At 48.4% G+C, this 12,417-nt stretch overlaps 1 protein-coding gene across 1 annotated transcript in view; it reads right to left on the reverse strand.

The window, feature by feature from the left end:
• nbeab (neurobeachin b) overlaps window positions 1–12,417 on the reverse strand; it is a 353,874-nt gene that overhangs the window by 228,619 nt on the left and 112,838 nt on the right. Inside the window, 5 exon segments of the mRNA XM_061216918.1 lie at window positions 545–653; window positions 1,974–2,107; window positions 3,732–3,929; window positions 8,699–8,845; window positions 10,242–10,361. Coding sequence (XP_061072902.1) covers window positions 545–653; window positions 1,974–2,107; window positions 3,732–3,929; window positions 8,699–8,845; window positions 10,242–10,361 — 708 coding nt within the window.

Here is a 12,417-nt window from a genome sequence, read left to right on the forward strand (position 1 = left end):
GGAAGTCGGAAAGTCTTGTCATCTCACCATCTGTTCTTGTGTTCTCCGGGCTTGTTATGGCGATTTAAAACCCTGCCTCACTGCCTTACAACCAACTGTGATCGGCAAGAACGATAATTGTTAGCATTGGATTCAAAGGGGCTTGCAAACCCCTGCACTTGTAAAATGCATATGCAAGTGTGATGCAAAATGCTGCAATGCTGAGTGTTATGTAAAACACACTGGACTGCCATGGAGCAGCCAGCACACTGTTCTGCTGCTGGATGGAACACAGAACGTAGAATTTAAAATGTTATTCCACATTAGAATTTAGAATGGAAAGTGTTAATCCACATTGGAATTTAGAATGTAAAGTCATCATCCACATTGGAATTTGGAATGTAAAGTGTTATTCCACATAACATTTTCAAATGCAAAATGCAAAGAGTTAATCCACATTAAGTGTATTCTGTTTGGAATACATGTGCGCCCAGTGTTCGTGTGTCTGGAACACAGAAGTAAACAAAACCTCTGATCTCGGTCAGAGCCAGCAGGGGTACTGTACCTTCTCCAGGAGATAGCCAATAACCAGGAAGCCCTTCCCCCCCAGCATCTGCTCCTGCATGGCCACTGAGCTCTTCAACAGCTCCACCAGGAAGGCCAGGAGAGTGGCACTGCAACACAAGAGTAGGGTAACTCAACCCCCAGTACTAATCACCCAATAATCCTCACTCATCTCCCAGTAGTAATCACCCAATACTCATCACCCATTACTCATCACAAGAAGGCCAGGAGAGAGGCACTGCAACACAAGAGCAGGGTAACTCATCACCGAGTGCACACAGCCCAATACTCATCACCTGTAACGTATCACCCATTACTAATCACGGATAATCTATCACAGAAAGGCACACATACAGCAGCAGGGTAACTCAGCACCCATCTCATCTCATGATCAAGTCATCCCCATCAATGTTGACTCATCCCCAATCCCCCGTCACTCATCAGTCACATGAACGCCTGCACCATAGACACACTGTAGGGCCTGATTTACGAAGACCTTCAGCATGTGCAAAACCTACCAGCGCACACAAGACCAATAACGCAACCAACGACCGGTGCAAAACAAATTCCCTGACCAATAATTGGCCAGGTTATTGGTTTAGCATGTGCTAAAAGGTTTTGCAGATACTAAAGGTCTTAATAAATGAGGCCCCTGGTGTTAAAACAGCAGCATAAAGCGAATTCCTCGATGCTACCATGGTCCCAGTGTTGTGCATCTCTTTTTTTTTTCAGGGGTGGGACCTTGCCAAAAAAAAATCTAATAAATATGCAAAACAAGCTTCCCAAAGGCAGAGAGAGAGAGTAATAGCACACCTCTGAAGTGACAGCACACAGCGAGCTCACAGCAGGAGGGCAGCGCCATCACACACACACTCTCATCACACTCCGGCTAGGAATATACCGCAGACTTTATTTTAACTTTTTTTTGTGCTTATTTTCACTGGGCTGCCGTAAATAACGCGGATGAAACAGCTTCTTTGGAGGGCAGCGCTGTTCTGCTGTCCCATGGTTAAGGAAGACAGCCAGGTCTGTGGGTAAATAACACACACACACACACACACACACACACACACACACACACACACACACACACTGCAGCGCTCCCTCCCAAACCCGCTCCACATCATCACCACTCCCTCCACTGCTCTCCCTTCCACACACTCTCTATCTCACTCTCTCTCTCTCTATCTCTCTCTCTGATAAATGTCCAATGTCATTACTGCAAAACCCTGTCCTCAGCCGTGCTCTGATTGGACAGCTTTCCCAGGCCATTCTCTGATTCGGTGAGCCAATCCCCGATCAGGTGACGGTACGCCCGGGCGGGACTGAGGGTGGCAGGGGGCCCCGGGACGGGTCGAGCAGGACGGGACTCCCTGTGAGAGGGGAGGGGAGGGGAGGGGAGGGGAGGGCAGCGTCTCGGCCACACTCACCAGACGGTGGTCTCCACCGTGCTCTCGCTCTGCTGGTGGTAGTCCAGCTGGGCAAACAGGGGGAACAGCACCTGGATCCCCCCGATGGAGTGGATGGCACTGTGGATGGAGTGTGTGACGATGGCTTTCACATCCTGTGGAGCAGAGCACACACACGCACGCATACGCACACACACACAACCACACACACATACATACACACAACCACACACATACATACACACACACAACCAGACTCATACACGTACACACACAAACAAACACACACACACACACACACACACACAAAAGATACACAGAACTTGTCAAGTTCAACATGAAAGGGCTAGAAGAGCAAGACACATATTAGAGTGATAGATTTGGGGTAATCCTGTAGAGGAGTAGTGATAGAGTTACTGAATCAAGGAACAGTATGAAGAAATATGCCTTCAGACTGTGGTGGAACGTGGGCAGTGACTGAGCGGTTTTGTATTTTATCTGCAACATGCTGGTTTTTTTAATCAAACTTCATCTCAAAGACCTATTCATGTTGCTAGAAAGCAGCTAAATATATCATTATACACTCAGCGAGCACATTATTACGTATTAATTATTATTATTATTTTTACTTATTGGTCTTCTGCTGCTGTAGCCTATCCACTTCATGTGTTGTGTGTTCAGAGATGCTCTTCTGTATACCACTGTAGTGATGTGTGCTTACTTGCCTTACTCTCACCTTCCTGTCAGCTTTGACCAGTCTGGCCCTTCTCCTCTGACGTCTCTCATTAACAACACGTTTTGCCAGCAGACCTGCTGCTCACTGGATGTTTTTTAGTTTTTCGCACCATTCTCTGCAAACTCTAGAGACTGTTGTGTGAAAATCCCAGGAGATCAGCAGTTACTGAGATATTCAACCACCCAGTTTGGCACCGACAATCATTCTAGTCAGTCACTGAGATCACATTTCTTCCCCATTCTGACATTAGGTCTGAAAAAAAAAAACTGAACCTCTTGCTTGTATGTCTTTAGTAGCTTCCACATGATTGGCTGATGAAATATTTGCATTAACAAGCTGGTGTACAGGTCTACCTAATAAAGTGCTCAGTGAGAGTATATGGAGTGTGACTACTTTATATACTCAGAAGAAGATTGTAAGTGAGGGGTGAATAGGTAACTACTACATTTGTCATCCTTTTTAATTACTATGATTTAAAAAACCTATGAAATATGAAGATGTGGTTTTGAATTCATGTTAATTCTTTGACATTAGTATTCTGCTCACTTCCAGCCAAACAGAAAAACTTTACACAGCGTCCTTAAACTTGTAGAAGCAGGGGGAGATATCACAACACCACACTGAAGCCACAGCTTCATGAGCATCTATCTGCATCTTGACAGAGACAGAAACAGACACATATTTGGAGCATTTTACTGGGGGCGTTGAGGTAAAGAGGGCTCAAGGAAGCAGCTTTCAGACACAGACCTGAAGCATGATGGTTGTTGGTGTTTGAATATAATTATTTTTGGGTGGGTGGCGTAAAGGGGGTTCTTGGGGGCAGTGTTCAGACTGAAGCCTTTTTGTGTTTGACTCTGAAGTGAAGCGTTTGACTCTGAAGTGAAGGGTTTGACTCACTGTTTTCCGGGTTTTTGTGTGAGGTGAAGAGGGCTCTAGAGGGCAGCGTTCAGACACGCCTGAAGCATGACAGTTGTTGTGTGTGACTTATTTGTTTGGGTGGGTGAGGTAAAGTGGACCCTAGGGGGCAGCGTCAGGACACGCACCTGGAGCATGAGGGCGTGGGGCGAGTGCACGAAGATGGAGGGGTTCTCCTTGGGGGAGGACTCCAGGCAGAGCTGGGCGTCCGTGGCCTTGGCGTTGTAGGTGAAGGAGATGCTGCTGGCCAGCTTGCCGTCGTACAGAACCTGCTTATGGTGCTCCGCCAGGTGGATGTCGCTCTCAGACTTAAACTTAAACGTGCTCTGAGAGAGAGATAGAGAGAGAGAGAGAGAGAGAGAGAGAGAGAGAGAGAGAGGGAGAGAGAGGGAGAGAGAGAGAGAGAGAGAGAGAGAGAGGAAGAGAGAGAGAGAGAGAGAGAGGGAAGGAGAGGGGGGAGAGAGAGAGAGGGGGAGAGAGGGGGGGAGAGAGAGAGAGAGAGAGAGAGAGAGAGAGAGAGAGAGAGAGAGATAAGAGTTATCCCGTCGTACAGAACAGGGGCGAGAGCAGGGATCATCAAATCCAAATCCAGCCTCGGTTTTCTTTTCTCCTGGGTAATTAACAGAACAATTAGTGCCAGCCAGTCTGACTCCCAGGTAAAGGGAGGATGGAAAACCAGCAGTCGAGGACCGTGAGTTGATGATCATCGACACCCTGCCGTATGTGCGCTTTGTAATGACACCAGAGGGAAATGATTACCCATCATGCACTGGGCCAGAGGATTGCGCTGAGAATGGTGTCTAAAAGCTACTGTAATCTGCGAGTCATGCCTCTTTTTAATCCCCGACATTTCACAGAAAATTCGGCTTACGGCTCCTCTGACATTTCAGTTAGCGTCTAAAGTAGAGCCGAAGTCGAGTTCTGGCGCGCTGCTTCAGCCGTGTGAACACGACAGTGAGGTGAATAATGAATAGGACGGGAGGGAGATGCATCTGTCAGCCATTACAGCCCCCCCTGTCACTGACGGGACAAACACAGAGAAATAAAGAAATGTAAAAAAAACAGGCTCGGTCTGCACTCGGTCCGATAAGCTCATTTCAAGGTCCCGTGTCGGGGGCACTGGATAAATAATTCATCCTGATGGGTCTCTCTCTCTCTCTCTCTCTCTCTCTCTCTCTCTCTCCCTCTCCCTCTCCCTCTCCCTCTCCCCCTCTCCCTCTCCCTCTCCCCCTCTCCCTCTCCCTCTCCCTCTCCCTCTCCCTCTCCCCCTCTCCCTCCCTCTCTCTCTCTCTCTCACCCAAACAATGCGAGTGGGATAAGACGAACCTCTCATAAGAAAAACAGCAACGTTTCAACACGTCTGCACCGCTAAGCCCAGCCGAGCTCCCTCTTGCATACGCGAGGAGGCTGAGCGGGGAAAGGGGATCGGGGGTTTAGCCCGTCTCGGCGCCTCCGTGGGGAGGGCGCTCGTTATTCCGGGGATCTGCCACGTTCGGGCTCGTACGCCGGCATCATTAGCTGCGCGCGGGGTTAACGCACGCCGTCGGCAAGCCCAGCGCCCCAAAAAAACGCCCCCGGCGCTAAAGCGCTCAAACGAAGAGCGATGCACATGACCCACATAAACTTCAAAAGAACACGCGAAACTTCACATGGGTATACAGGGATCGACTTTGAAAAGAGATAACACCGGGAATCAAACTCCTCTAAATTAGGACTCGTGCGTTGTCAATAACGGACACAACGGAAACGTAACCGATGGACTCCATGTTAATGATGGACTCAAACACAATGTGAATGGTGAATGGAAATTGGCTGCCAGCTCAGTGGGAGCGTTTTTTTAGGGGTTAGGTGTCTTGCTCAGGGACACTTCGACACACCCAGGGTGGGATCGAACCGGCAACCCTCTGACTGCCAGATGATTACTCTTACCGCCAGAGCCAATGTCAACCCATGATAATGATGAACAGAACAAGAATTATTATTTTTTTACTCTTTGTCATTGACATTCTCTCTCTCTCTCTCTATTCGTCTTTTGGCAGTATACACATGTAACAGCGAGCCCTCCTTTAAGTCCGTCTTCAGATGTGAAATAACAAACACAAGACGTGCGCGAGGGTTCGCTGTCAATAAAACGTGCACCAAAAGAAGTAAAATGAATACCTAAAATTTATTAGGAGCAGGAGCAAGAACCCCTGCCAATCATTCAGGCTCATTCATCGCTGTACATCAATATACATAGTGTGCAAAAATGTGGGCAGCCCTGATCAAAAAGCCTTTTCCAATTAATATAGAAGTGAACAGAAGCGAACCTGACCTCTAAATGGTACAATGTTAAACATGACACATTTCTTCAATCTCAAGCTTTGAGGAGAGAGCGTACTCGCGGGTGATCTCTCAACGCTGAGGTTGCAGTAATATACACGTACACGTAGTTGTTCTCCGCGAAGCTCAGCCGGACGTCCTCCCTGCCACTACGTGAGCAGACTCCCACAAAAGCGCATCATTCCAAGTGCCAAAAGCTATCGAACACCTTTTTTTTTTTTTTTACCCTCTTCTTTCACATTCCGAGCACAAAGCCAATTAAACCTTCTCGCCCACACTGGGCAGACACCGCCAGATCACAGAGCGGTGGGGCGCTGCGACCGCCAGTCCTCCAGAGCCGGGAGGTGCTGAAAAGCAGCAACACAAACAGCCGGACTCCCTCTGCCTTCACGGAAACGGCCTTTCTGTCGGGTCCTGCGGGCGCGGGGGCGAAGGCCGTCTCCCGAGTCGGAGGGGAGGGGTTCCGTCGCCTCTCACCGCATTTGGGCTTTGACCCGAGGGGGGGGTCCCGACTCGTGCCTTCACCAAGGGGTCGTCGTGTCACAAGCAGCTGCAAGTTTAATCTTTGACGAAACGATTTCTTGACAAAACTGTTCATTTTCTTTCCCTCAGATAAGAAGGCAAAAGTCAAAGAGAACTCGTAACGCCTGCTAATGTTGACAGAAGTTTCAGTCTAGACTGGATCGCTCCGTGACAAAAGGGCAAAAAGCAGAAATGCAACGACAAGCCTCGCTTGTTACAGCCGTCTCGCTGTGTCACTGAATCCTGGAATGACCGGGGATGTCAATATCACAATGAAAGCAGCGAATCGAATCATTTCACCGACAGAGAGAGAGAGCACTGTGGTAATTAGTGGTAGGAGAGGGGGAAGCTCAGTAGGAGTGAGAGAGAAAGAATGACAGTAAAAAAAAGTCTTTCCATTTGTGTTTTGTTCTGTCCATCATTGTCACGGGGTGACATTGACTCGGGTGATAAGAGCAGTCGGAAGGTCGCCGGTGCGATCCCGCCCTGGGTGTGTCGAAGTGTCCCTGAGCAAGACACCTAACCCCCAAAATGCTCCTGATGCAGAGAATGCAGTCAGTCTCCGGGAGACTGAAATACGCCGATTCCGCTCCCTCTGAAACGAGCCGACCAATCAGGGAGACTAACGGGGTCACGACCCCCCAGAGCACCAGGCACCTGTCAGGCTCCCCGGCCGGAGGAATTCCACTCACAGCTTCATCAGCTGGCGATGAAGACTGTCTCAACATCGAGCCGGTCACGGCCGGGAACGGCAGCACGGCGAACACCGCGAGCGCAGGATTAATCAGGGAGATACAGAGTCAACGCTGATTACAGAGCCGGCACACAGCCACAGGGCTTCTGAAGCAGCCCATCGCTGAGCGCAGGGTGCATGTCCTTCATGCAGGCGGAAGCCAAGGACTATTCAAGGACCTCACTGCGTACACTCAGTGACTTTTCGGCTTATTGGACTTCTGCTGAGATAGCCCATCCACTTTGGTTTGATGCGTTGCGTGTTCAGAGATGCTCTTCTGCATACCGCTGTTATTTGCGTTACTGTCACCTTCGACCAGTCAGACCGCTTCTCCTCCGACCGCTCTCATTAACAACGCATGTTTGCCTGCATTTCGCTGCTCACTGGATGTTTTTGGTTTTTCGCACCATTCTCCACAAACTCAGCACTTTCTGAGATATTCAAACCACCCTGTCTGGCAGCAACAATCATTCCGTGGTCAAGATCCCATTTTTTTTCCCCCCGTTCTGAAATTTGGTCTGAACAACAGCTGAACATCTGCATGCTTTTATGCATTTAGCTGCTGCCACATGATTGGCTGATTAGATATTTGCATTAACAATCCGGCGTGCGGGTCTACAGGTCTGTGGCGTTTACGATGACAGCCCTCCACTGCGACTGGTTTACTCACGGGACGCTGCCAAAACCAGGGAAAGTATGAGCAGCCCTATCAGAATTTTAATCATCAGAAACAGCTACCCCCTTGGAAGTAATTAGCGAAAGCTGGAAAAAAAAAAAAAGAAAATCACATTAATCACTACCAGGGGAATACACGAACATGAGTAAGAGGTCCAAACCTCAAAAAAACTAAATCAAGATCGACTTCACAAAACACGGTTTGAATATTAATCTGTAAACATAATTCTCTTCAGTCCACACGCTGAACACTAGTTTTTTCTCTGGAGTGCGTCTCCCGCTCTCTCACACACCACACACTGCTTTTCACGGCACGTTAAATGGAGAAAAAGTGATCAAACGAAGACCGCCTGTCAACATATGAGAGAAGCAACCCGTACATACTGTCTGTGAAAACATCCAATACACACCGAGGCCCCTCTGTGGAGGACCCAGACACAAAGCCGCTCTATCCCCTTCTGTCCGCGCACGGGAAATAAGATGCATCTATACATCGCAGATTTCGGTTTCACGCAAGGTCTTTGTGCCAATATGCATCCGTCCCTATCAAAAACCGTTAGTTATAAATAAGTACTTCAGCATCTGCAAATATACTGTACATTTCCTCTCTGTTTGTCTGTTCAGTACCTGATAATTTACTACAGCTACCGTTTGGTTATTTTTCAGGAGGGGAGTAATATATTCTGTGCTGTAGCTAAGCGAGCCGGCGTTCGTCAGGCGTATATAGACATAAGGAACGGAAAGGGCAGAGGAGAATCGATGACTGCGCAGATTGATAGGCAGAGGGTGGGTGGGTCAGGGGCGCTTGTGGGTAATTTCATTTGGGCTGTCCCGAGGACATACCTTGTAGCCCGGTCCGAGCTGATGTATTGCAAATATCTGGGCCGGGTTGAGTGCTTCGCTGAACACGTAGATGGCTCCGAGCTGGCCGCAGAACACCCTGTTAGCGTCCGCCGTCTCGGACGATCCCAGGAAGCATTTATCATAACTCTGCAACAAACACAGAGATGGGCACAGGGCTTACAGTTCTATCAGTGTGTGTGTGTGTGCGTGTGTGTGTGTGTGTGTGTGCACGCGCACAAGTGAGAGAGAGAGAGAGAGAGAGAGAGAGAGAGAGAGAGAAAGAGCGAGGGTTTGATGTGGTAATTAGCAGTGGGAGGGGGGGAAACTCTCAGTAAGAACACACTGACTAATTACAGCATCTTGCAATTCACAGCCGCTAGTGACAAGGATCCCCCTAAAGGAGGGGACCCTCTTAAGTGTAATATTTGAAAAAACACGCTTAAGAGGATATTTTAACGAGGGGGAGCTTCTGGGTGAACTCTGCATTCACAGTGGCATTAATTACAGCACTGGTAAAGATAATTCACAAACTGACAGAGATGGCATTCTCGAGTACTGGGGGGGGGCTCTCACTGTGGTCTGAAAGGGTGTCTAGGGGGAAATGAAGACAAGACCTCCGACCCCCCCTGTGTGCCCACAACAGGGCTAACTGCTAATTGCCATCATGTGATGACTCGCAAACACCAGTCTTCTCTTTCTTTTAGAATATTCAGTCAAACGTTCCAGTGTTAAATCCACTCATGTGTACTCTGTGAGAGTTAAATTAAAGGTACAATAGGTAAGATTTGTGTGTTAAAACATTGTTACAAGGCCAATCCCTTCTTATCATTGAAAAAGGCTCACTGACAGGTTGACTCACCCGATGTCTGTGTTTATAGTCCTTACATTCGGGTTTCAGAATATGCAATTGACGGGCTGGCACTCTGAAGCAAAACATCTATAGCTGTACAATAATTCAAGCTCACTGGTTGGAAATCGGTTCTAATTGCCACAGCCCATGGCAGTTCAATGACAGTGAGTTCACAGAGAAGGGGTGGGATAAACAGTGTTGTGGTTTGAGCGTGTTTGTTGCTGCAATTCCTCTCTTGACCGTTATAAGTCCGAAATGACCTGTTGTACCTTTAACACTGGACATTTTTTTCACGCAAACAACCAATGGCGGCAAAAGCAACGCAAAAAAACCAGGGAGGCTAAATGGGTGGGGGGGTGGAGGCACTCCATTTCCCTCTCTCTCTGTCACTAACACACTCACTCACTTTCCAACCGCGCCCCTCTCATCAGGCCAGTGACAAACAGATATTAAAATGGGAACTCAGAATGCCGCCTCGGCTCCCGTGAGAAATCAATGTCAGAGCGGGTTTAAACTAAACTAAACATATCTTCGCGGTTCGCCGTGTTCGGCAGAAGATTTACAAAGCTCCCGCGTGACGGCTCTCTACAGCGCAGGAGGTTCAAACCACAGCCGCTCTGAATCAGACCTGCAGCAGCGACATCACAGCCGGGAGAAAGCCGCCATCGGGGGGGAGACAGGAGAGCGACTCACGTCGTTGGTGTTGACGTGCCAGGCCATGTCGCCGTAGGAGACCAGCTGCCCGTTGACGTAGCACCGGATCTCGCTGTTCCTCCAGCGGTTGTAGATGTGGACGATGCTGATCATGTACCACTGAAAGAGAGATTGAAGCGCGTTATTAGACACATCCGGAGCTTAAAGCAGAAGGTCGGGAGATGAAATCGCAGACAGACTTTATAAGATTTGAATCCCCTTACGCTCGACGGCCGGGGCAAGGCCTCAGCCTTCGAACCACATCGGCAGAGAAATGAAATGAAAACTCATCGGGTTTTCTCCGAAGCCTTGGGTTTCAGTCAAGTTTAGTGGCAGCTCAAACTTATTTTCTTCCTTTGAGACCAGAACCGTGCTTTTCCTTTTTATTTTTTATTTTTTTTAACAACAGCATGGCTCTGGCCCCCAGTGTGCTAAACTTTGCATTCGGGCATTAATAAGAAAAGTTGGGCGTGAATAACAGAAGTGGAGTTTGCCCTTTTCTGGCCAAATACAGAATAACTCCGACACTGTACTGTGTGCGGCAAACTCCACACACACACACACACACACCCACACACACACACACAGAATCGGGTCAGAATCAGACAGTAAGCGTGACCCTAACACACCCAGAATAAGACTGGAGTGCCCGGGGCTAGGAGCCTCCAAACGGGGCCAGTCAGGGTGAGGAAGTGGCTGACTCTGACCAGCTTGCATATCTCGGGGCATGAAGGTCATTATCCGATTTACACGCCAAACCGTCTTAATGGAGCTGCCGCGGCCAGCTCGGGACGAGCAAAGGGGATCAGCCAAAGCCGCAGGGAATTCTGGGTATTAGACGGATATTAAGACTTGAGAATATGGATTTAAACAGCGGCTATAAGCATGGCAGGTTTTTTTTCTTTTCTTCAGGCGACTGGAAAAAAGCGGCTTCTGGTTCCGTTTCTTCCCGGACCTTCTTAAGAGGCGGCTGAGAGTCCTGCTAAATCGCTTTTTCACATTTTCCTCCTCACATAACCGCCTTCTGGGAGCTTCTCAGGCACATTTAGATCTAGGCCAGGGCGAGCAGGCCGGCGGAAACCGTGAAAAGAGCCTCGTATCTGCAGCTCCGCTCGGGAACTAGAGCCCAAGCCAAGAAAGCGCTGGGGCCCGCCGGTCCAAATTTTCAGCGATTCACAGAGCAGCAATTTGTGTCGCAGTTAAATAAGGGGGGAAAGATACGCTCCCAGGCTTTTACTGCTAAACCTCAAACATGTTGTTCCGCAGATCAAAAAGAATTAAACACGAGGACGGGGCGGAAAAAAAAAAAAGCCCAATTTATACAGCAAAACGCGAGGCGGCAATTCCCTCCCTTTAAAAATCGGTTTTAATCATCACAATTAGAGCGTGCAAGCCGCATATTTGCTCTGGGGCGTCTCAAAATCAGCTTTTTTGCATAGCGTAATGAACCTTGCAAATGAATTCACGCACACAAACAGGAATGCTGACCCAAAGCAACCCTCTCTCTCTCACTGGCAATATTTAAATTGTCACTTTTTAAGGACGATTTAGATAGCAATTTGTAAACTTCTTTGAGTTAACAATTAGAAGTCCTACTTTTTTCCCTTGAAGTTCGGGGGCTCAAACAATGTGGGGAAGTGGATGAATGTGCCTTTTATAAACTAAAAGATTCATCACACTCACAAGCGAGTAAATATACTGCAACAGCAGGATCTAAGCAGAATGGCTGTAATAAACAAAGGTAAAAAGATATGGATGCTGAATTGCTGTTAAGTGAGCCTGACTGGTCCAGTCTCACAATGGAGAAGGGGAAATTGAGGTCTTTAAGCTAGGCCTCATACCGGCCAGATCAGATGGCCCTCAAAAGAGTCATCTGATCGAGGTCAGAGGGGAGCTCTCCCACGGGATCGTCTATTAAACGGAGACAAAATGAACAGAACAGACATTGACCACGACCAGTTAAACATATACTGACCCAGTCTTAATCCCGCAGATGACCCCCCCCCCACCGCCAAACCAACTGCTGCTTCATCGACTCCTACTCCAAACTCCTCCTGCAAACTGCGCACTGTGTTGTTTTAACAGAGAACACACCATTCTCAGTCCCACATCAATTACTCCCCCCCCATGTCTGCCAGGAATGGACGGCTACCCAACTCAGGATCCATCAAATGTT

This window comes from Conger conger, chromosome 13 (assembly GCF_963514075.1).
Source record: "Conger conger chromosome 13, fConCon1.1, whole genome shotgun sequence".
Taxonomy (NCBI): domain Eukaryota; kingdom Metazoa; phylum Chordata; class Actinopteri; order Anguilliformes; family Congridae; genus Conger; species Conger conger.